General features: G+C 33.3%; 4 protein-coding genes and 1 pseudogene across 10 annotated transcripts; 4 read left to right on the plus strand and 1 right to left on the minus strand.

The window, feature by feature from the left end:
• Nucleotides 1-2,579: 2,579 nt before the first annotated feature.
• Nucleotides 2,580-5,898, plus strand: LOC146955552 (nuclear transcription factor Y subunit A-10-like). 3 transcript variants are annotated; one of them, XM_085721966.1, is made up of 7 exons: nucleotides 2,580-2,757; nucleotides 2,946-2,999; nucleotides 3,460-3,770; nucleotides 3,965-4,077; nucleotides 4,182-4,250; nucleotides 4,734-4,874; nucleotides 4,984-5,898. In XM_085721966.1, exons 3-7 carry the CDS (start codon nucleotides 3,503-3,505, stop codon nucleotides 5,389-5,391), a joined length of 999 nt encoding a protein of 332 aa, XP_085578092.1. In that variant the 5' UTR covers nucleotides 2,580-2,757; nucleotides 2,946-2,999; nucleotides 3,460-3,502; the 3' UTR covers nucleotides 5,392-5,898. The 3 variants fall into 3 exon arrangements, with proteins under 3 accessions (XP_085578092.1, XP_085578085.1, XP_085578082.1); XM_085721959.1 differs by lacking the exon at nucleotides 2,946-2,999; XM_085721956.1 differs by lacking the exon at nucleotides 2,946-2,999 and having other exon boundaries at nucleotides 2,580-2,618.
• An 826-nt stretch (nucleotides 5,899-6,724) lies between these two features.
• LOC146955553 (33 kDa ribonucleoprotein, chloroplastic-like) lies at nucleotides 6,725-20,282 on the plus strand. 5 transcript variants are annotated; one of them, XM_085721987.1, is made up of 5 exons: nucleotides 6,725-7,192; nucleotides 7,639-7,740; nucleotides 8,444-8,740; nucleotides 8,856-8,988; nucleotides 9,866-10,015. In XM_085721987.1, the coding sequence occupies exons 1-4, from the start codon at nucleotides 6,794-6,796 to the stop codon at nucleotides 8,985-8,987; spliced, it is 930 nt and encodes a 309-aa protein (XP_085578113.1). In that variant the 5' UTR covers nucleotides 6,725-6,793; the 3' UTR covers nucleotide 8,988; nucleotides 9,866-10,015. The 5 variants fall into 5 exon arrangements, with proteins under 5 accessions (XP_085578113.1, XP_085578123.1, XP_085578119.1 ...); XM_085721997.1 differs by lacking the exon at nucleotides 9,866-10,015 and adding an exon at nucleotides 20,161-20,282 and having other exon boundaries at nucleotides 6,737-7,192; XM_085721993.1 differs by lacking the exon at nucleotides 9,866-10,015 and adding an exon at nucleotides 13,959-14,070 and having other exon boundaries at nucleotides 6,737-7,192.
• On the plus strand, nucleotides 12,287-15,921 carry LOC146955554 (putative fructokinase-6, chloroplastic). The gene is made up of 9 exons (XM_085721972.1): nucleotides 12,287-12,908; nucleotides 13,078-13,242; nucleotides 13,331-13,517; nucleotides 13,863-14,071; nucleotides 14,582-14,794; nucleotides 14,888-15,085; nucleotides 15,203-15,343; nucleotides 15,576-15,692; nucleotides 15,783-15,921. The coding sequence occupies exons 1-9, from the start codon at nucleotides 12,420-12,422 to the stop codon at nucleotides 15,876-15,878; spliced, it is 1,815 nt and encodes a 604-aa protein (XP_085578098.1). The 5' UTR covers nucleotides 12,287-12,419; the 3' UTR covers nucleotides 15,879-15,921.
• On the plus strand, nucleotides 16,024-19,658 carry LOC146955555 (putative fructokinase-7). The gene is made up of 9 exons (XM_085721980.1): nucleotides 16,024-16,157; nucleotides 16,413-16,556; nucleotides 16,669-16,864; nucleotides 17,241-17,446; nucleotides 17,969-18,181; nucleotides 18,282-18,479; nucleotides 18,596-18,736; nucleotides 18,970-19,086; nucleotides 19,175-19,658. Exons 1-9 carry the CDS (start codon nucleotides 16,119-16,121, stop codon nucleotides 19,343-19,345), a joined length of 1,425 nt encoding a protein of 474 aa, XP_085578106.1. The 5' UTR covers nucleotides 16,024-16,118; the 3' UTR covers nucleotides 19,346-19,658.
• A 953-nt stretch (nucleotides 20,283-21,235) lies between the features above and the next one.
• On the minus strand, nucleotides 21,236-22,166 carry LOC146955556 (uncharacterized; annotated as a pseudogene).
• Nucleotides 22,167-22,662: the final 496 nt, after the last annotated feature.

Here is a 22,662-nt window from a genome sequence, read left to right on the forward strand (position 1 = left end):
TATTAACGGTTTCTTTTACACAAATTTATATTTTAAACACATAAATGGCCGGCTGCAAAAATAGCCCAAACTTGAAGCGTGAAGGCAATTAGACTTTGTACATAGTGTAGTTATTACTATATACCAAAGGGCTAATAATTGACTTGTAATTTATCCTAGCTATGATTCTATTTAATTACTGCTCCAACTATACTAGCATGATTTAAGAATGCAACATAAATAGTTTAATACTTTATTTTGCCTTCTAGAAATTAATTAATTCAACAATGCCAGGTTTAACTATATATTATTTTCATAGAAACTAAATTACTTCATTTCATCAATAATAAAATGTACGATATAAGTTTTACATGAGAGTTTTTGCATTTAGAGACTAATTTGTACAAAAAAATAAAGGTTATATACTCATTAAACAAAGTGCCAAATTCTGAGATACTACTTCCTTTGGATAATTTGTATCGTCACCAACGATCTTTGAGTTATTTCAAAAATGACATTCTCAATTTTGTGGTCCAACATTCACAAAATGGTTTGTCGGGCTTTAAGTCTAGTAATTGTGAGACATGCATATGCATGAGGTAATTAATTGATAATCTGAAAAGGTTAAATAGTTAATCAATTGTACTTTGGTTATTGTTAATTTGTTCTCTATAATTTTTCAGTCAAAATTGAATTTGCTTTAATCATTTAGTGTAGTAGTATGATATTACTTGCTCTACATTCTTGGATCTAAAAGTTTAATTAGTTTCGTATATATATATATATATAAAAAAAAAGGTCTAGTTAGTTAAGATACTTTTGTTCTTGAAGATCACTAGTGAAACTTTTAATGATGGACAAGAAAGTCCACTAAAGAGGCTTCTTTTTGTTAGGAGTCACTACTTTAACAATAGTTAACCATTTTATCTAATGCCAACTAAGCTAGTTATGACGCACGGTGTAAAAAAAAAGGTTAGGTGGATATAATCATAACTTATTTAAGATAAAATGAATTAAGAGGAACATAAATATTTATATCAATGTTTGAAAGAGTCTGGAACAATAATTTGTAAAAGAAATCATAATATATCTATCAAAAAAATTGTAAAAGCTAGGTGGAATGACATGGAAAAATAATTGATTCTTATTAGATGATAGTGTAAAATTAATTTGCATTAACAAAGCATATTTATCAAACTCTTTAGTTTTTGTTGAAAAGAATATATTTTCTTTTTAAGTAATATATTCGCTCAAAAGTCCCCTAAATTGGTTAATCGGATGTAATTATCAAATGTGAACGGTTTTAACTTTTAAGTAATGAATCAACTGTTGCATAATCACTTTGAAAGAAACTTGAGATTCTTCAATCACCAAAATCTTGAATAAAATAATGAGATTATTCCTAATGCTAATGATACCCACCTCTCCTATAAGTTGATGGGGCAGAACAAATTATGCACTCAGCACAACTTTTCTCAAATTTTGAAAACTTACCACACGAAGAACACACTTCCACTTGCACAAGTAAGAATATAGTATAACAATAAATTTACCACTCATAGCTCAATGGATATTAAAATATTGCTAATCTTTTATAGACAGATGTTGGCAAATTAGTATAAATTAGTTATTATATTAGTTTTTAAGGTTCAATCTACTTTTTAAAACTCTTATTAAGTAGTTTAGCTTGCCAACCAAACTATCTATGTGAGACTAAATTATCTTTATTTGTTAGGAAATAAAAGCACTTATTTTATTTTCTCCATATTTGTTTCCTCTTTGTTCCATTACTAAAAAAGAATTATAATATATTAGTAACAAAACAATTTGGGGAGGGAATGTTATTTTAAAAAAAGATGTTTTATTTTTATTTAATTGTTTTATTGAAAAATATTAAGAACTTGAAAACAATTTTCTTTTTTATGAACTAGATATTGTCACATAGACAACTTAAGAATTGACATTTTTTTTAACACTATTGTATTTTCTGAACTCGACTCTAACTCGAGATCAATGAGTAAACTGAAAAAACTCGTATTATTTTATCTAAGTGCTCTTAGTGTGAGAAACCATTGTAATTGTTTGCTTAGTCTATTTCTCCCTATATTTTCACCCTCATTCTTGGTTTGCTCATAGAAAGGAAAAAATATAAGAAAAGAGTTGAATGGAACATAAAGAAAGAGCAAGCAAAATAATCACTGATAAAAATTCCCCTTAAAGAAAATCACTGGAAAATATTATCCACCTCTAATTTAATTAATAATAATGAAAACAACAATATTTTTATTTTATTTTTCATAGATTTTCTCAGAGGTAATTTTATTTGAAATACTTTTAAATACTAAATGTCGACACCTATAATATAACAAAATATATGCATAATATTATATATTATTGTAAACGTACTCGTGAGTTTATCTCAGTTGGTAGGGACAATGCATAAAATATGCAATATTGTCTGGGGTTAGAACTCCAGCCACCACAAAAAATATATATATATATTATTGTAAAGTGACAAATGTTGAATTAAGAGTGAGAGAGATTATACAAATAATTAAATATAAATATAAATATAAATAAAGAATAGAGAAGAACATAGTACTGAATGAAGGGATTTGGCTTGTACTTCCATTACACTTGTAAGCTTTCTACTTCCTTCTCTTTCTCTCTCTTTCTGTCTCTCTATCTATGATCTATCTTTCCTTTTATGATATGTGTACTTTGTTATTACTTCATTTAGTACCGACATGACTCCAACCTATAGGGCTTTATCTGAATGTTAGTTATTTTCTCTCATTTTCTTTGATACTTATTATTCTTGGAACTGATAAAGGTTCTTGTCTATTCTATCATTCTCTTTTGTATACTTACAAATATAAATATTCTCTTTAGCTTCATTTTCATGTCTTCTACTAATAAGCTATGGAAATTGAAGTTTTTGTTTTCATGTTTATTTTTCACTTCAGCTCCTCTTTCTTGATGTTGATGCTGAAGATTGAAAAAAAAAAAAAAACACTAAGGTGGTAGAACCATATGTATGAGTTATACATGGGTAGAGAACAAGAGCATGTTTTTTCATTCATGTGTTATTTGAACATCTAAATTTATACAACTTTTGCGAGAATTTTTTAAGTGGTTGAATTATTTTAAATAGGTGGTTAATTACATTAAGTAGATAGTTAATTGATATATCCGGTGTCAAAATTCATTAATCACTAATATAACTTCATTAACCATGAATTTTGATGTGATTAATCAAAAAAATTTGATGGAGTTGTCCACAATTTCTCATATATCTATTAACTAATAACCATCTACCGAATATAATTAACCACATATTAGAATATCATTAACCTCTAAAAAAGTTGTCGCGAAAGTGGTCTAAAAGAGTTCTCTTGTTATTTCTCTTTGTTGGAAAGTTGTTGTTTTTAACTTTGAGCTTAGTCTTATTAATTAACATTTTTCTATCTTTGTTTGAAGGAAATAGTTGATTAATTAATTTGGATCATTTTGGAGGCTAAATATGGCTATGCAACCTGTTTATCTTAAAGAACATGAAGGAAATGTCCACAATTCTGTTGGACAGTTTTCATCTGTGACTACAGCACCATGGTGGAGTAATGCCTATGGATCTCAACCTGTTTATGGAGGAGAGTCTTGTGGCCAAATGAAACCTTTTTCACTAGAGCTTTCCAACTACATAGACCAAATTGCTCCGAGTAAGAACTTAGTTCGAGGAGTTGAACAATTGTTTGATAAAGGACATACAAACCAATTCACCATCTTTCCAGGTACTTGTTATTCGATATAACTCCGGTTTTGAATGAATTGATTTTTGTTAAGTTGATTCTGGCTAAACATGGATACGTTTTATGTAACATGATTTATGTTCGGATACGTTTATCTAAAAGTGAGTTGAACATAAATTGTCATTTGAACTTTTGAACTTTCCTATGCCTGGCCATTCAAACATTTTCTTCTACAGATGATTGTAAGATGTCAGTTGATACACCGAATCATCAAGCAACCTTATCACTGCAATCATCATTTGCTGCTGAGCCACTTAACCGTTTTGAGCTAGGTTTTAACCAGCCTATGGTAAATCTTAACAAAACAATCCCTTTGATCATGTTTTAGTATTTTAACCAATCCGTGTTTTAGTACATAAATTCATTATGTTTTTATTATCCTTTCCATGCTAGATCTGTGCAAAATATCCTTATATGGATCAATTTTACGGGCTCTTCTCGACTTATGGACCTCAAATCTCGGTTTGTCTTTACCTCGGCTCTTTTCTTAATCATTGTATATATCATGCAGTGTCTATAAGTACTTGAATGTGAATTTGTTTTATTTTTGTACAGTGTATATGCTTACATGAGAAAGCCAGAAATCTGTTTACAACTATCTTGTTAGTATTCTTCTAAATCTTTCAAATGTAATAGAGTTGATTATGAAATTTGTTGTTAATGAGTTTTAGGCTTTCTGAATGAATTGTAAGACAAGCAATGAAATAAAAAAAAAAATTATGGTTAAGGATGTAAAGTGTGACAATATTAAGTTAGTATTATGATTTAAATGAGAAGAAAATTGGAGTGCAGTGAACTTATAGCCTTAAAATTGAATTATTATGATGCAATCTGTGTTGAAGTTTTTGCATGTATTCAAGTTCTGCTTTTAGTTACCATTTGTTTATCTGCTGCAGATATTTCATCTATTATTATTCATTTATGTATCTATATTTAATAAATTAGGGACGTGTTATGCTTCCACTTAGCATGACATCTGACGACGGACCAACATACGTGAATGCTAAGCAATACCATGGTATCATCAGACGCAGGCATTCTCGTGCCAAAGCTGTGCTTCAGAATAAATTGATAAAGCGTAACAAGGTATGAAACTGAGTATTTTTCCTCACAACAATGTTTGAAAACTTGTGAAATAGTATTTTTCATTCTACCCTTTTTATACATGTATTAAGGTTTTGTATTTGTCTTGCAGCCATATATGCACGAATCGCGTCATCTACATGCAATGCGTAGACCAAGAGGATGCGGTGGTCGTTTCTTGAACACAAAAGTTTCTGCTAATGGAAACGGTAAAAGCAGGAGTGAAGAGAACATAAACACTGGTGGCCTACAGCTGCAGTCCAGTGGTTCTCAGAGTTCCGAAGTCTTACAATCTGAGGTTGGAACTTTAAATTCGTCAAAGGAGACAAACGGAGGCAGTCCAAACGTCTCGGGGTCAGAGGTGACTAGCATGTATTCACAGGGAGGTCTTGATAGCTTTACTGTCAATCATATCGGATCTACTGTCCACTCTTTGGGAGACATGATCGATACTGGACACGGTATTGTCATGCCAACAAAATGGTTTGCAGCAGCTGGTAGACAGCTGCTGGAACCATAAGTTTCGATTCAGAAAGGAAACAAATGAGTTTGGTGCAATGTGAAATATGCTGCACTAAACTCATCCTTTCCGAGACCAGATGAAGAAGCTATGTCGCAGTTTGTTGTGTTTACCACGACAAATTTAGTTCCGGAAGACTGTTTTTCCATCTGGTGCTCAGGCAACTCATTCTTGGCTTATGCTTAGGAAACTCATCCTTGGCTCGTAATATTTAGTACTATTGTCTTTGTCTTTCCGCGCAGGCTTGCCGTGGCATGGTAGGCGTGCTAATGACTTGGTATTTTCATGCAGTTATAACTATGATGTGTCTTTGTTTGTTGTTAAAATAAAAAAACATGAACTCTAGCTAGGTGCATGTGTGTGTTTTTAATCTTGTCTACTAAGTTTGGTGTTTTGTAATGGATTTCTGACTTTATGGAGCAATGTATTGTAACTCTACTAAGAAGTGTAACATTTTATTTCTCCCTCTCTAAGGATTGTATAAGAACCTCTTATTTTCAGACTCTACTTAATCCTATTTCCTATGTCTGTGTATGATTTTTATATTTCTAGGACAATCAAATTGGCTTGTAGAAGCCCAAGCATGCTCACAATGTAGGTACTTATGCAGGGAACTTCGTACTCCAATAATAACTGGTTATTAACGTTAATTAAATGCAAAATTTGATCAATGATTTGGGGGTCCAATGTTTGCAACTTGCACTCATTCTAGGTCCTAATATTTCAATGTTATTCTTTCAAAAAAATATTTCAATGTTATTGTGTTGCATAATTATTAAATTCGATTATAGCTCGTGACTGGCATATAAAAAATATTTTAATAGTTTTCATCAAATAAATTCAAATGATTAATAAAAACACTCAAAATAAAAAAAATATGATTAAATAGTCTGAAAATAGGCATCGATGGATATCAACTTCGGAATGGGATCCCCTCCGATGAATTTTTCACATGAGAGAATGTAGTGTAAATCAAAACCATTCATTCACTTTTCATTAGAAGATCCTACAGACGTTAATGAAAAATGAGTAGCTTGAATTTAACCGAATTCTTTAATCATTGGAGAGAATCCAGATTCCATCAAAAACATCGACACAATAGAATAACTTTTTTTCCTTTCTTCATGAGCATTTTTTCTCTCACCTCAATATTATATGAACACACCAATGATGTATTTTATACGATGCCCATCACATTTCACAAGGGTTAACAACATAGACTAATTTTGAGGATAGATATGTGTATATGGGATTGAATTTAAACTAAAAATTGATAAATTTAGAAGGACCATTAAAATATTTAACACAAATAAAAATATTTGTGAAAAGAAAAATAAAGTATCCCCAAAACAAAAATGGTTTGGTGTATGAATATTTGAATACAGATTACAACATAATAACCATGGCTAGTGCAAGCACTGGTTCCTTCCCTATCTGCCACCACAGACTCTTCAACTTTTCCTTTACTACCCATTCTTCCATTTCACTCATCACCCTTAACTTCCCACACAGAACAACAACAACAACAACAACCATTTCTACAAAACCCTTCAATCTAATCCCTCAATTATTCAACCCTCTTCATCCACCTCCTTCATTTTCATTCCATGAGGAGGAAGAACAACAATACTCTGAATCTGAATCTGAAACTGAAATTGAAACCTTACAGAACTCAGACCTAAAACAGGAAGCAGAATCAACCCAATCAAGGAGACTCTTTGTTGGAAACTTGCCATTTTCACTGTCTTCTTCCCAATTGGCTCAACTCTTTGGAGAGGCTGGAAATGTTGTGTCTGTGGAGGTTTTCTTTGACCCTTTTCACTTTTTATCATTGTTTGTTTCATATATGAGGAAATACTCAAACTAGTCATTGTAAAGTTGCATCAATTTAGTTCCTTATTCCAAAATGGTCCCTCAAATTGCAAAATTTTAATCAATTTAGTTCATACTTGTAGGATTGGATTGACATTTAGTTGAAACTTCTGTGCGATTACATTCAATTATGTCATTTTTATCAACATTGACATGGCGTTGACATGTTATGTCAGGTGTCCATGTCTGATGTCTATGTCGATGCAATTCCAATGATTATTTTGGAACATTGATATGCGTGCTCTAGGTTGATAAAACCCTACGATTTCAAGGACCAACTTGAGTTTTGGCTTTTAATAAATTTAAGATATTTTTGGTTTTGGGATTATGTGGTGATCTTGTTTGTACCTATTTTGTTTGATTTGAGTTATGCAGATTGTGTATGATGACATCACAAATAGAAGCAGAGGGTTTGCATTTGTTACAATGGGGAGCGTGGAGGATGCTGAAGAAGCAATTCGAATGTTTGATGGCACTGTAAGTATCGATTGTTGATTACATTTTAAATATGGTATGATTGTGAAAATAAAGATTGCAAAGTGTGCCAAAATCATGGTGGTAGTCTTGCACAACAACCTGCTGCACCCTCCTTATAAACAACCTGCACTATCACTTGAACCTGGTTTATTAATTATTTAGTTTTGATGTTTTAATTAACACTGTCTTATATTAGTATATAGTATGGTAATTTATTAATTTATTCTATTATAGATGAAGATGGACATTTAGACCATAATGATTTGGTGCTTAATCAAGGCTTAGTTGAAAATTAGTTAGGGCCAGTATCTTGTTTTCTTGTCTTATTATCATTTTGGGTATAAATTTGGCCCTGTTTGGATAAATAGCTTATTTAAGTATTTATATCATAAGTGCTTATCTATAAGTTATTTCTATAACAATATTAAATACAGTCAATCTTTCTCATATAAGCTATTATAGAGAGCTTATGCAAATAAGTTGAAATCATCTTATGGACATGTAGTCAGTTGATAAGTTTTAATAAGTCAACTCAAACAGACCAATAAATCATTTGGGAGATACCTATATCTTTTCTTGATTTAAGAAATATCTTATTCAACTAGCTTACTGGTCCAAATTGTCAATTGCAACTCTATTGTTTACTGCATTGAACAAACTAGCAGAGTCCAATTATAATGGTAATGGCTATGATGTTGTACAGACAGTTGGAGGTAGGGTTATTAAGGTGAACTTCCCAGAAGTGCCCAAAGTAGGCAAAAGGGTACAAATAGGCTCAAACTATAGAGGTTATGTTGACAGCCCTCACAAGATCTATGCTGGAAACCTTGGTTGGGATATGACTTCCCAGGATCTTAGAGAAGCCTTTGCTGAGCAATCAGGCTTACTGAGTGCCAGGGTCGTCTACGAAAGGAACAACGGAAAATCTCGCGGATATGGATTTGTCTCTTTCGAAACTGCTGAGGATGTAGAGGTTGCTTTGAGTGCTATGAACGGCGTGGTATGAGTGAACAACTTTTGTCCATTATTAGTTGTGCAAATTTTGTTCATCTTGTGATATTTCAATCTAATAACTATGTAACATTTTTTTGTGTGTATAATGTACTGTTTTTCAGGAGGTTCAAGGCCGACCTTTACGACTGAATTTGGCTGTGGATAACAGGAAGCCTTCATCTCCTTCGGTAATTGATCAAAATAAAGGAAATAATGTTGATAGCTTGGAAATGTTATTTGGAATAAGCAAATGAGGTATACAAGTTTTCCTCCCCCTCTGTTCAAAGTGGTCCTTCGTGTCGTATTTTTCTGTCAATTACTAATCATGTTGGCATACACTAACTACAAGATCAATGTCAATTATTTAGTTTTGTAATGATGGCGAGGGACTAGAGCCTAAGTCTTATACAATTGGCTTTACCGACTTTACCGTGCAGTCGACTGTAGACAGTTAGATGAAAACAGAGACAATCTCTGTATCTTAACCTAACGATCTATAATCGGCTGCAGCGTAAAGTTATCTATAGACGATCCAAATTGACCGTACATCAATATCCCAAGTCCATAATCTTATGTAGATAGTCCTTTGAAAAGTAATGAATGCAGTAACCATGTTCAGTTGGCTCTTCAAATTTATATGTGATATACAGTCTTTCATTAAGCAATGGAGATTCTTAATCTCATGAGATAATAGAGATTCATTTAAGGGATTAATATCTTTAATTGCTAGTAGGCATGTACGTTTTTGCAGTATGGAACCTGAGGATATTTCAGCTTTCACCAAACTATGGAACCTTATGATATCTTCACAGTGTAGAAAGACAAACTTGTTGTGTATATAACAATAAGAAAAAAAACACATTCTTACTTTACTTTCACTTTAAGCAAACAATTTCCATGTAAGGACAGAAGGGAAATATTAAAATGAACCTTTGTTGCCAAGAAAGTAATCTAGAGGAAACAATATTGTAGCAGATGAAAGATTTGTTCTAGTTACACGTCGTGAATTTTAAGTTACATCCCTGTTAGACAAAGTACCCTTATCCCTTTTCAAATTTTCAACCATTGCCCTTTTCATATTTCTACTTATATTCCTCCTCTTTCTTAATCATCTTCCTTTTTCTTTCAACAGTGAAGCTCAAAAATGTGCATTGCCAACATTGTCATTCTATTTCATATCATGCAGCCGTTTATACCATAGAACACTTTTAAGGTTTGGACTAGTCTTGTAATATAACAATGATAAGTTTATGGAATTGGATTCTCTACATTTTCTCTACAATGATAACATTTTCCCTCACTTCTTTTTTCCTTCGTTTTTAACATCATTTCTCTTTTATTTCTCCTCATTTTCGCCTAAAGTCACTGTACATTTTCCTCCCAAAAGGTAGAAGATCCTTATCTTGCCTATGAATTGGTCCAATGAATATATGTGGGACGTGGGACTCTTTCAAAACGGTGGGCCCACTTAAATTTCAATCAATTGTAGAGAGTGTCAAAAAGGGTGTTTTTTTTTTTTTGGTTACAAAAAAGGGGTGTTTATAACACACTTACATGTTTGCCTAAAAAAAATTACATATTAATTACACTTTTTTTTTTTTTGAGAGAACATATTAATTACACTTAATATGTGGGATAAACATTTTATAAATAAAACTAACATGCATATTGCTAGGGGAACTCTTTGAAAATATGAAACCTCTCTCAAACTACCTTGTCGCAAAGTTTTGAGGCGTTATCACTGAAATATTTCATAATTTTTTGTCACTAATTTTTATCAATAATTTTTTTTTAGTGGAGAAAATATACTTTATTTTATATTTGGTGAAGTCTCTTGCCAAAATACTCTTGAGGTGCTAACTTTAGTTGTAATAGCTTAACATTGTAACATGATTAAAGTACTGAGTTTAAATTTCTTTTGTAAAACGGTTATTAGTTTCACTTAAAAAAAAATCCTCTTCCCCAATTTAAAAGAATAAACTCATTGTTATAAATAAAAATATGATCAATTATGAGTCACAAGATATTTTTATCAAAAAAGAAAAAATTGAGTAACAATATAGCACACGCAAATCCCTTCAAATAAAAATATATTTCATTTTTTTAACAAGGATGATTATATTCCATTAATACAAATTAATGTTAAAATGAAATAAAAAAAAACCACTTGGATTAGTCTAGTGGTGTTGGCTTGCGATCTTACGATCATGAAATACTAATAATTAAACTACCATGATCAAAGTTTTAATTAAATCACATATAATTACCTTGAATTATATTAGATTAGAATTTTGGAAAGAAATCAGGATAGAGATCATGCCCCCTCGCCATGGGCTACCTTTTTGAATATTTTACTTTAAAAATATAATATAATTTAAAATAAATTATATTATATTTTGGCTAAATACCTCATGTGGTCCTTTAAGTTATATGTTTATAACAAATTAGTCCTTTAAGTTTCTTTGTTACCAATTGGTCCTTTAAGTTGTTTTTTCTTACAAATTGGTCATTTAAGTCATAAAATATTTACACTGTCATCCCTCTTTTCACCCAACTTCGTTAAAAAGTGCTTATAGACCGTTTAACATTAAGATGGTAGGTCCAAAAGAGCTTATGACATCAAATATGACTAGACTTTTGACCCGTGCGTTGCACGGGTTTTCTCGACTATAATAGAGACCAATAAATAATTTTTAACCCGTAAGATCATTGATATGGTAGAAAATATTTTCTTCAAAAAAAAAGGCAAGCGGATAGGAATGAAATTGGTGTGCAATGCATTTTTTTTAGATGGAATTTGTTAGGTTAAATAATTGCAAACTTAATAAAGCAAATGAGCGGGAAAAAATTAAGTTAAGTTGCTGCAGACGTAACAAAATTAATAAATAAGGATTACTTATACAAATTTTCTTGTTCTTGTTTTTGAATTTTAAACCTAATTTTACATATAAATATTGATCAATAAATCAAGTAATCGGTCAATTTTGTTTTGAATCAAGTCCGAATAACACACCTATGAGCTCTAGTGTAGAAAGCAATGAATTTGAACAAACCAACTTAACATTAAACATCCACATAAACACTTTTTGATTGAGCTTGATGAAATTAGGATAATGTTACAAATATTTTATGATTTAAAGGACCAATTTGTAACTAAAAAAACTTTAAAGGACTAACTTGTTATAATCTTGTAACTTAAAGGATCACAAATGGTATTTGACCTTAATTATATTATATTAAAAGATGAATAGAAATCATTTTAACTTTTTTTTTTTTTGAAAAAATCATTTTAACTTTTTACATACTGTTGATTATAATTTACATTATATAATTTGATAACATTATATAATAATTTCAAAATAATTTGTTCAGTTATAATTTATATTTTATATATAAATATTTTTGAAGATATAAATAATTTTAACTTTCATCATATAATTATGAAAAGCTATATCACATCATATATCATCATATAATAATACTTTAAAATAAAGAAATAAATAAAGAAATAGTATTCAAAATAATGCGCGGGAACAGACACTACACTAGGGTTTAAAACATTGCAAATCATTTGCAAAATGGGCTTTTGATGTAGAGTCCTTTGCACGGTTTGTTAATTGACGGAGATAACGAATAAAAGAAGGAAGAGAAGAAACGGAAGAAGCAAAACAAAACAAAACAAAACCATGACAAAAAGAGAAAGAGAAAGAGAAAGAGAAGCTTCATCCGCCGTAGTTCCATCTGAACCAGTCGAATTCACTAACGATGACTTCTCGGACGATGACTTTTCCAATCTCAATAAAAGATACAAAGGAGAAGCTTCATCCGCCGCCGTAGTTCGAAAAGAAAAAAGTGAAAAAGTTCCATTGGAACCAGTCGAAATCACTAACGATGACGATGACTATTTTTACTATAACTTTGTTCGAATTTACTATAACTTTGTTCGAAAAGTAAAAATAAACAAGGAATTTCGATTGAATCCTCCAGTCCAAGTCCCTCAGGATGAGGATGACTTCTCGGACGACGATGACTTTGGCTTTGACCGGGCCGATGACTTTTCCGATCGCTATCCCTACGACCCCTATGACCCCGATCCCTTTAACTTTTCCGATCTGCCTCCTGATCTTGGTAAAACTAGGGCCAGAACTTATATCTGTGGTCCCTTCAAATTGCAGGTTTCAATTCTTCAAAATTCAATTTATTTCGATATCTCGTTCCATTCAGTTAGTTTAGTTAATTGATTTGATTGTATTCTATTATTACTACTACTACTACTATGGTTGTTGTTTTCTGCAATTTTATTTTTTACTTCACACTCAAATGCATTGCCATTGGCATTGGCAGGTCCTTGAAATTATCCATGAATATTTTCCTATGATACACGGTCAACTTCAATCTCAATTTGAGCAATGCAAGATCAAAATGACCGATGGTGTTCAAACAGTCTATGGATTAGTGTGCTTGCCTATTAAAGCCCTTCAAGTTTCTTCTGCGCCCAATGGATTAAAGGTTGAAATCTCAATATATACATAAAAATAAATATATAATATTTGTTTGCTGTTCTCTCTCTCAGTATCTATTCTATTGTTACTTGTAGGTCATAATCTCTGGTGCTACGGTGAGACGTGGAATATTGATGCTGACTCCTGAAAATACTAAGGTATTGGGTGGGAAACAGCTGGATGAACAAGTTCTAAAACAAGTTCTAAAGCGGGTGGTTGATGATCCCAGTCACAGGGGCAAAACGTTCATCATCAATGATGCTGTCCAGGCATGCAACCATGGTAAGTCCTTTTATGTTCTAGATTAGATTACATAAATACGTGTGTGTGAGACACCTATGATGTAACCAACCAATCAAATCAATCTTACTATTCTTGCCTCTGATCTCAACTGCTCTTTTTGCATGTGTTTCACGGGGTTCTGTTTCTGTGATTAGCATTTCTATACTGTTGTTGATGTCAAGATCATGTTACCCGTGTGAAAGGATTCTTCTATTTAATACTAATTAGCATAACTTAACTTCAAACGGATGTTTTATGATATTTCACATTTTAATATATCCTTCTCTCTCTCTCTCTGCAGTGCTACCACTAAAAAAACTTGAACTAACAATTCATGTTTTGCAGGTAAAAAATATGATGATCTCATAACAGAATTCTGCAACGAAACAAGTGGACTGGTTGTTTGTTTTGGTGAAATGTTAATAGATTTCGTGCCAACAGTGGGTGGAGTGTCTCTAGCCGAAGTGCCTGCTTTCAATACAGCTCCTTGTGGTACGGCAAACGTGGCAGTTGGCATCTCTAAGTTGGGGGGTGAATCTGCATTTATATGCAAGGTGTACATCTATGTCTATTTATTGACATGGTTTCTTGTTACTATCTAATCTACAGGACTTCCATGTTTGATTCTTCAAATCTTCATATTTAAGAAATCTGTAATGTGTTGGGTTATTTAAATTGATTACACTTTTCTGAATGGTATGTGTGTGTTTCAATTCAAGGTATACAAATAAACTCCCTGAAAAGTGAGCTTGGGAATGTAACATTGTCATGTTTGGTTAAAGTTCATGCGTTTTGAGGAATATCTTTTACTCGTAGTAACCCTATTTATTTTTCGTTCCCATCGAACCAACTATAACTTCTCATTTCAACCCCATTCTACCTTTTTCCCCTTTTCTTATTGTTAAATTAAATAAATTTAAGAAATATTCCTAGAAATATCATGTATTTACTTGTAGACTGTTTCTAAGAATAATACTTCTTGTAATAGTATTCTGAATTTTATGAATGTGAATCTATGTTGGCTAAGAAAATGATAGCTTAACTCCTTACCATCTGTGTTTTAGGTTGGAGCAGATGAATTTGGGTATATGATGGCCGATAGTTTAAAGCAAAATAATGTTGATACATCTGGCATGCGGTTTCATTCTAATGCCAGAACCACATTAGCTTTTGTTACACATAGAGCTAATGGCGAGCGCGAGATATTGTTTTTCCGAAATCCTAAATCTGATATGCTTCTGGATAAGTCAGAGCTTGATCATAACCTCATCAAGCAGGTGCCTTTAATTTCCATCTGTGTTTATAAAATGTGGCCATAAAGACATATGGTTTTAAGTCTGTATAATTTTAATTTAATACGGATTTTGCAGGCCAAAATATTCCATTATGGTTCCATCAGTTTGATTGACGAGCCATGCAAGTCGGCTCATCTTGCTGCCTTGAGAATCGCTAAAGACTCTGATTGCATTCTCTCGTATGATCCGAATTTGAGATTGACACTATGGCCATCAGCCGAGGCTGCTCGAAATGGTATAATGAGCATTTGGGATCTAGCCGATGTAATAAAGGTAAATTTTATTTGTCTAGTTTTTTATTTTTATACAATATACTTTATAAATGCTATTGCACGTCATTCTTTTTTCTTTCTGAATCTATCTGAAGTGTTATTTTCTTATGTATTGCAGATCAGTGAAGATGAGATTACTTTTTTGACTGGTGGTGGTGATCCTTATGATGACGATGTTGTATTAAACAAGCTTTTTCACCCTAATCTCAAGCTTCTAATTGTTACTGAAGGGTCGGAAAGTTGTAGATATTACACCAAGGTAAGCTTGCCAAAGTCATTTCATTATTTTCTTTGCTCTTTATTCTGATGAAGTGGACTGAAATGTTGGTTGTGACTTGTCAAATGTAAATTAACATATTCGACACTCAATGACGAATAGTTGGTTGTAAAACTTGAGCAAGGTTTGCTTCGAGGTTCAATATTTCACAGTACTATCTTGTCATGTGAGTGACCAGTTTTCAACTAACAGTGATTACTAAATTTTTGTGCAGGATTTTGAGGGCAAAGTTAGAGGTGTCAATGTTAAACCTGTTGGCACAACCGGTGTTGGTGATGCATTTGTTAGTGGGATTCTCTACAAGATAGCTTATGACCCAAGTATTTTCGAGGTAATTCAGATATCTTTTTACACATTCTAGTTGTTGGTTTAGAATGAAGTTGTGAGTGTTTGGAGTTGATGAAGTTATTTTGTGTGGCAGGATGAGGAAGGTCTCCAAAAAGCGTTAAAATTTGCAATGGGCTTTGATGTTTTATCCAAAAAAAACATTGCAATCACTGACGATGACCACTCCTGACCTACTTCTCCACTGCCGCCTGTTCTCGAACCTCAGACTTCCGATTGCCCCGTTAACCATCACCTTTTCAAACTCGGGTTTGGTTTGAAGGCAGACAAGGTTGCTGAATGTCTTCGCCAACTAGGGGATTTGTTAAATGGCTTCGATGTCCCCCAAAAGGCGAAAATCTGTTTCCAGAAGTTTCTGTTTTCCGATCTCAATTCTTGTGGTAGTGGTGTACTGCCTCATATTGATGAAAAAATGCTCAAAACTTCTCTCCATGGTCCCTTCATATTGCAGGTTTCAATTTCGATCTCGTTCCATTCAGTTAATTAATTGATTGTATTCTTTATTTATTATTATAATAAATTATTATTATCACGGTTTTCTGCAATTTATTGTTTCATTTTTTTTGAATTTGCTCCATGGTTTACTACAACTGTTTGTTTAAGAGTGGATCTCAAATTCATAATATATATTCTTAAGGAATAGAATAATGTAAATTATGCTCCTATATGATGGACACTTCACACTCAAATGCATTGGCATTGGCAGGTCGATGAAATTATCCATGGCTGTTGTCCTCTACAAATTCAAAGGTGCCTGATGTTCAAAATGACCGATGGTGTTCAAACAGTTTATGGAATAGAGCTCAAGCCTATTGAAGCCCTTCAAGTTTGTGCGCCTCGTGGATTAAAGGTTTCTTCGATGCCACGAGACATCCTTTTCATCTGAATACATATATAATGCTTTTATTTGCTATTCTCTCTGAGTAAAAGGGTGAACTTGAGGGATCTATTGGTATTTGTAGGTCGAAATCTCTAATGTTGAGGTGAGACGTGGACTATTGATTCTGGTTCCTGAAAATATTAAGGTATTGGGTGGGGGATTAGTTAAGCAGCTAGATGAAGAAGTTCTAAAAGAAGTTCTAAAGCCCGTGGTTGATGATCCTAGTCACAGTAGCTCAACGTTGAACATCACTGATGCTGTCCAGGCAAGCAACCAAGGTAAGTCCTTATGTTCTAGATTAGATTACATAAATACGTGTGTGAGACAAGGTGTCTATACCTATGATGTAACCAATCAATCTTAGTATTCTTGCCTCTGATCTCAACTGCTCTTTATGTATGTGTTTCACGGAAGCTATAATAATTCTGCCGGGGTTCTATTTCTGTGATTAGCATTTCCATAATGTTCTATACTGTTGTTGATGTCAAGATCATGTTACCCGTATGAAAGGATTCTTCTATTTAATACTAATTAGCATAACTTAATAAGGATGTTTTGTGGTATTTCACATTTAAATACGTCATTTTTTTATTATTTTACTTCTCTGCAGTGCTACCAGTAAAAGAATTTGAACCAACAATTCATGTTTTGCAGGTAAAACTGATGATCTCATAACAGAAAGCTCCAACAAAACAAGCGGACTGGTTGTTTGTTTTGGTGAAATGTTAATAGGTTTCGTGCCATCAATGGGTGGAGCGTCTCCAGCCGAAACGGCTGCTTACAAGAAAGCTCCTTGTGGTACCGCAAACGTGGCAGTTGGCATCTCTAAGTTGGGGGGTTCATCTGCATTTATAAGCAAGGTGTGCATCTATATCTATTTATTGGCATGGTTATTTGGTTTCTTGTTACTATCTACAAGACTTCCATGTTTGATTTGTTCAAATCTTCATATTTAAGAAATCTGTAATGTGTTGGGTTGTTTAAATTGATTACACTTTTCTGAATGGTACGTGTGTGTTTCAAGCTATCAAATAAACTCCCTGAAAAGTGAGCTTGGGAATGTAACATTGTCATGTTTGGTTAAAGTTCGTGCATTTTGAGGAATATCTTTTACTCGTATTTTCTATTTTCCATTCCCATCGAATAGAAACCACTTTAAAACCTAACCATCTGTAACTTCCCATTTCCACCCCATTCCACCCTTCTCCCATTTCTTATTGATAAATTAAATAAATTTAAAACATGTTCCTAGAGATATCATGATTTACTTGTAGATTGTACCGAAGAATAGTACTTCTTGTAATAGTATTCTGCATTTTAGGAATGTGAATCTATGTTGGCTGAGAAAATGATAGCCTAACTCCTTACGATTTGTGTTTTAGGTTGGAGCAAATGAATGTGGGTATATGTTGGCTGATATTTTGAAGAAAAATAATGTTGATACATCTGGCATGCGGTTTGATTCTAATGCCAGAACCACGTTGGGTTTTATTACATTTGGAGCTGATTGCAAGCGCGAGATATTGTTTTTCCGAAATCCTAGCGCTGATATGCTTTTGGATAAGTCAGAGCTTGATCATAACCTCATCAAGAAGGTGCCTTTAATTTCCATCTCTGTTTATAAAATGTACCCAAAAAAAAAAAAAAAGACCTATGGTCTAAGTCTGTATAATTTTAATTTAATACTGATTGCAGGCCAAAATATTCCATTATGGTTCCATCAGTTTGATTGACGAGCCATGCAAGTCGGCTCATCTTGCTGCCTTGAGAATCGCTAAAGACTCTGATTGCATTCTCTCGTATGATCCGAATTTGAGATTGACACCATGGCCATCAGACGAGGCTGCTCGAACTGGTATAATGAGCATATGGGATCTAGCAGATGTAATAAAGGTAAATTTTATTTGTCTAGTTTTTTACCTTTATACAATACACTTTACAATGCCATTGCACGTCATTCTTTTTTCTTTCTGAGTCCATCTGAAGTGTTATTTTCTTATGTATTGCAGATCAGTGAAGATGAGATTACTTTTTTGATTGGTGGTGGTGATCCTTATGATGATGATGTTGTATTAAACAAGCTTTTTCACCCTAATCTCAAGCTTCTTATTGTTACTGAAGGGTCGAAGGGTTGTAGATATTACACCAAGGTAAGCTTGCCAATGTCATTTCATTATTTTCTTTGCTCTTTATTCTGATGAGTGGACTGAAATGTTGGTTGTGACTTGTCGAATGTAAATTAACATATTCGACACTCTCAATGACGACTAGCAGGTTGTAAACCATGGGCAAGGTTTGCTTTGAGGTTCAATATTTCACAGCACTATCTTGTCATGTGAGTGACCAGCATTCAGCTAACAGTGATTACTAAATGTTTGTGCAGGGTTTTAAGGGCAAAGTTAGAGATGTCAATGTTGAACCTGTTGACACAACTGGTGCTGGTGATGCATTTGTTAGTGGGATTCTCTACAACATAGCTTCTGACCCAAGTATTTTCGAGGTAATTCGGATATCTTTACACATTCTAGTTGTTGATTTAAAAAAAAGTTGTGAGTGTTTGGATTTGATGAAGTTATTTTGTGTGGCAGGATGAGGAACGTCTCCGAGAAGCGTTATGTTTTGCCATTGTATGTGGCGCGATCACGGGGACGGAGAGAGGGGCACGGGGACGGAGAGAGGGGCAATTCCTGGATTACTTGCAAAAGATGTTGTCCAGCAATCTGATGCAATATAGGAATATCAGCTGTTATAAAATGTAATATATGTTGCCGTAGAGTGACTAACCTTCTGACTTGGTTTTGATGTCACTAATCTGTGAAGTCATGTACTGCAACATTCAAGCTTTGGATAGCACTGATTAACATTCACAGCATTTGGATAGAGCCAATGTGAAGAAACTAATTTCATGTTTGGATAGGTGAATGTTACTTGAATAACAATTGTGTGATAGAATTCCACTTTGTGATTGTACATCAATCAAAGAAGGGAAAATCTATTACTAGTTGTTCTCATCTTGTGTGAGAGAGTTTTAATTAAAAATTGAATATAAATCGAAAAGAATATGTTAGAGAATCTGTGTCATATATCTTATGGGGTCTTTTAGGTTTTACCTTTGTACCAAGTTAGTCCTTTAAATTTTTTTTTTTTTTAAAGTTTTAATTAGATTTTCAAGTTATTCAATGTTGTCATTTTTCATTGAAGTCCGTCAAACAACGATAATGTGGCAGTTTGGGCCGTTAAAATATGGCTTTTCACAAACAAAAAAATTGAATTAGCAAGGAATGATTAATTATGAATCTTTGTTCCCCTTAATTTGGAATATGCAAATGAGTTATATAAGTTATCTTCTCCCTTTCCCTAATGTCATATTTTTCTGACAATTACTAATCATGTTGGCATACACTAACTACTAGATTAATGTAAATTATTTAGTTTTGTAATGATGGCGAGGGACTAGAACCTAAGTCTTCTACAATCGGCTTTACCAACTTTACCGTGTAGTCGATCGTAGACTGTTAGATGAAAATAGAGACAATTTATCTATCTTAACCTAACGATATGTGATTGGCTGCAGCGTAAAGTCATCTATAGACGATCCAATGTGGCCATGCATCAAAATCCCAACTCCATGATATGATGTAGACAGTCCTTTGAAAAGTAATGAATGTAGTAATCATGTTCAATTGGCTCTTCAAATTCATATGTGATCTACATTGTCAATCATTAAGCATAGGAGTTTCTTAGTCTCATGAAATAATAGAGATTCATTTTAAGGGATTAATATCCTTAATTGCTAGTAAGCATGTACATTTTTGCAGGATGGAGCCTGAGGATATTTCAGCTTTCACCAAAGCAAGGAACCTTGGGATATCTTCAGTGTATAAAGACAGAAACTCGTGTATATAACAAACAATAAAAAAACACATTCTTACTTTACTTTCACGTTTAGCAAACAATTTCCACGCAAGAACAATGAACCTATGTTGTCAAGAAAGTAATCTAGACGAAACAATATTGTAGCAGATGAAAGATTTGTTCTAGTAACTCCTCGTGAATTTTAAGTCCCGGTTAAACAAAAGTACCCTTATCCTTTTTCAAATTTTCAACCATTGCCCTTTTCGTATTTCTATTTATATTCCTCTTCTCTTTCTTAATCATCTTCCTTTTTCTTTCAACAAGCTCAAAAATGTGCATTGCCAACATTGTCATTCTATTTCATATCATGCAGCCGTTTATACCACATAACACTTTTAGGTTTCGACTAATCTTGCAATATAACAGTGATAAATTTATGCAATTGGATTCTCTACATTTTCTCTATCTCTCGCTTGATTTTCTTTTTCTCACTTCTTTTTTCCTCCGTTTCTAACATCATTATCTCTTTTATTTCCCCTCATTTTAGCCGAAAGTCGCTATACATTTTTCTCTCAAAAGGTAGAAGATCGTTATCCTAAATTTATCCGACAATGTTACATACATTGCCTATGAATTGGTCCAATGAATATATGTAGGACGCGGGACTCTTTCAAAACGATGGTGGGCCCACTTAGATTTCTAACAGTTGTAGAGAGAATGTCAAAAGAGTGTTTATAACACTTACATAATTGTCTAAAAAAAACACTTGCATATTTTTGAAGATACTAATTTTATTAAGTTAAAGGTGGTATTAGATCAAGAGCAACAACTATTGAAATACAAGGATGGGTTTCTTCAACCCAAACAAAATCAATGTTAGATATTAATGCAAATCTAACTAAATAGTGAGCAGTTTGATTCTCCTCTCGACGAATATGATAGAAGTATGAACTATGAAAACTTGAGGCGAAACTCTTGCAGTCTTCCATGATTGATCTCAAATAGGATTGTTGCTATTGAGTCTCGTTGATGGAGGTGATCACATAGATGAATCTGACTCATCAATCAACTTTAGAAAAAAATATCCTTTGCAAATTCCAATCCCTTAAGCACGGCCAAACCTTCTGCCACATCTGACTCTTGCAACGCCAATATGCACCAGCACTGCGCTGCAACAACCATACCTTCTGTATATCGAATAACCGTTGCTAACCCCCATTTTTCGTCACTATTCTGACCAGCTACGTCCACATTCAACTTGAAAGAATTGCCTACAGGTGGTGTCCACTGCACTGCTGATATTTGAACCGTAATAGGATGCATCACAGCTTGTACTAACATGGTATCAACTGAGTTAAATTCTTGAATTGCTTTAAGCGCACTGTTACAAACTGAAAGAGCACTAGGCATATCAATTCCATCAAAGCACCTCTTATTTCTTACCCAACATATCTCATAACATATTGCTTCCACCAATTGCACAACTTCTCTTGTTTCATATGAGTAATAATTTTAGCTACCCATTCGCAAGTATCTTCATCATTGGTAATGAAAGCAATTCGTAAGGGTGATGCAAACCAAACTGTTTTAACATAATCACAGTCCATAAATAAATGATTAATTGACTTGCTATGTTGATCACAAACACAACATAACGGGGAATAGGTAACTCCTCTTTTAAATAGAGACTCTTACTGGCAGTCTCTTATGGAGAATACGCCACATAAGGTGCATATGACGCGGAATTATTTTAAGCTTCCATAGTTTACTCCATAGATTACTCTCTTGAGGTATGACAGATTGATTGGAGATGAGCATCTCATTTCTTCGTTTTTAGAATTTGTAAGCAGACTTAACAGAAAATTCACCAACTTTATTCTCTCCTCATATGAAGTGATCTCGCGGATTATTGAAGGAAAGAGGGATTTGAAGGATTTGTTGAGCCACAAAAGCAAGGAAGGTAGCATTAATCAATTGAGAATTTCATTATTTCCGATCTGAATGTATTAGTTTGCCACATTTGAAAGAATATAATATGGAGGTTGAGGAGACCAAATTCTACGACCTTGCTGATATGGTAACCAGTTATCACCCCAAATTTTAGTACTTTTACCATCACCAACTCTCCAAAGACCAACATGATCTATAACCTCCATTCGAGCTTAAAGAATACTCATCCAAGTGTAACTTGGATTATATCCAAGAGTTGCATTGAGGAAGT

Source organism: Medicago sativa, chromosome 1 (genome assembly GCF_051527215.1).
Source record: "Medicago sativa cultivar Bolivia chromosome 1, Bolivia_mono, whole genome shotgun sequence".
Classification (NCBI taxonomy): domain Eukaryota; kingdom Viridiplantae; phylum Streptophyta; class Magnoliopsida; order Fabales; family Fabaceae; genus Medicago; species Medicago sativa.

Coding starts and splice junctions, on each gene's coding strand:
- LOC146955552 (XM_085721966.1), top strand. CDS start 3,503: ATGGCTATGCAACCTGTTTATCTTAAAGAACATGAAGGAAATGTCCAC. Junction 4,078..4,181: donor TAGGTTTTAACCAGCCTATG/GTAAATCTTAAC, acceptor TTTCCATGCTAG/ATCTGTGCAAAATATCCTTA. Junction 4,875..4,983: donor AATTGATAAAGCGTAACAAG/GTATGAAACTGA, acceptor TTTGTCTTGCAG/CCATATATGCACGAATCGCG.
- LOC146955553 (XM_085721987.1), top strand. CDS start 6,794: ATGGCTAGTGCAAGCACTGGTTCCTTCCCTATCTGCCACCACAGACTC. Junction 7,741..8,443: donor TTCGAATGTTTGATGGCACT/GTAAGTATCGAT, acceptor GATGTTGTACAG/ACAGTTGGAGGTAGGGTTAT. Junction 8,741..8,855: donor TGAGTGCTATGAACGGCGTG/GTATGAGTGAAC, acceptor ACTGTTTTTCAG/GAGGTTCAAGGCCGACCTTT.
- LOC146955554 (XM_085721972.1), top strand. CDS start 12,420: ATGACAAAAAGAGAAAGAGAAAGAGAAAGAGAAGCTTCATCCGCCGTA. Junction 12,909..13,077: donor GTGGTCCCTTCAAATTGCAG/GTTTCAATTCTT, acceptor TGGCATTGGCAG/GTCCTTGAAATTATCCATGA. Junction 15,693..15,782: donor ATGACCCAAGTATTTTCGAG/GTAATTCAGATA, acceptor TTTGTGTGGCAG/GATGAGGAAGGTCTCCAAAA.
- LOC146955555 (XM_085721980.1), top strand. CDS start 16,119: ATGCTCAAAACTTCTCTCCATGGTCCCTTCATATTGCAG. Junction 18,737..18,969: donor GTTGTAGATATTACACCAAG/GTAAGCTTGCCA, acceptor ATGTTTGTGCAG/GGTTTTAAGGGCAAAGTTAG. Junction 19,087..19,174: donor CTGACCCAAGTATTTTCGAG/GTAATTCGGATA, acceptor TTTGTGTGGCAG/GATGAGGAACGTCTCCGAGA.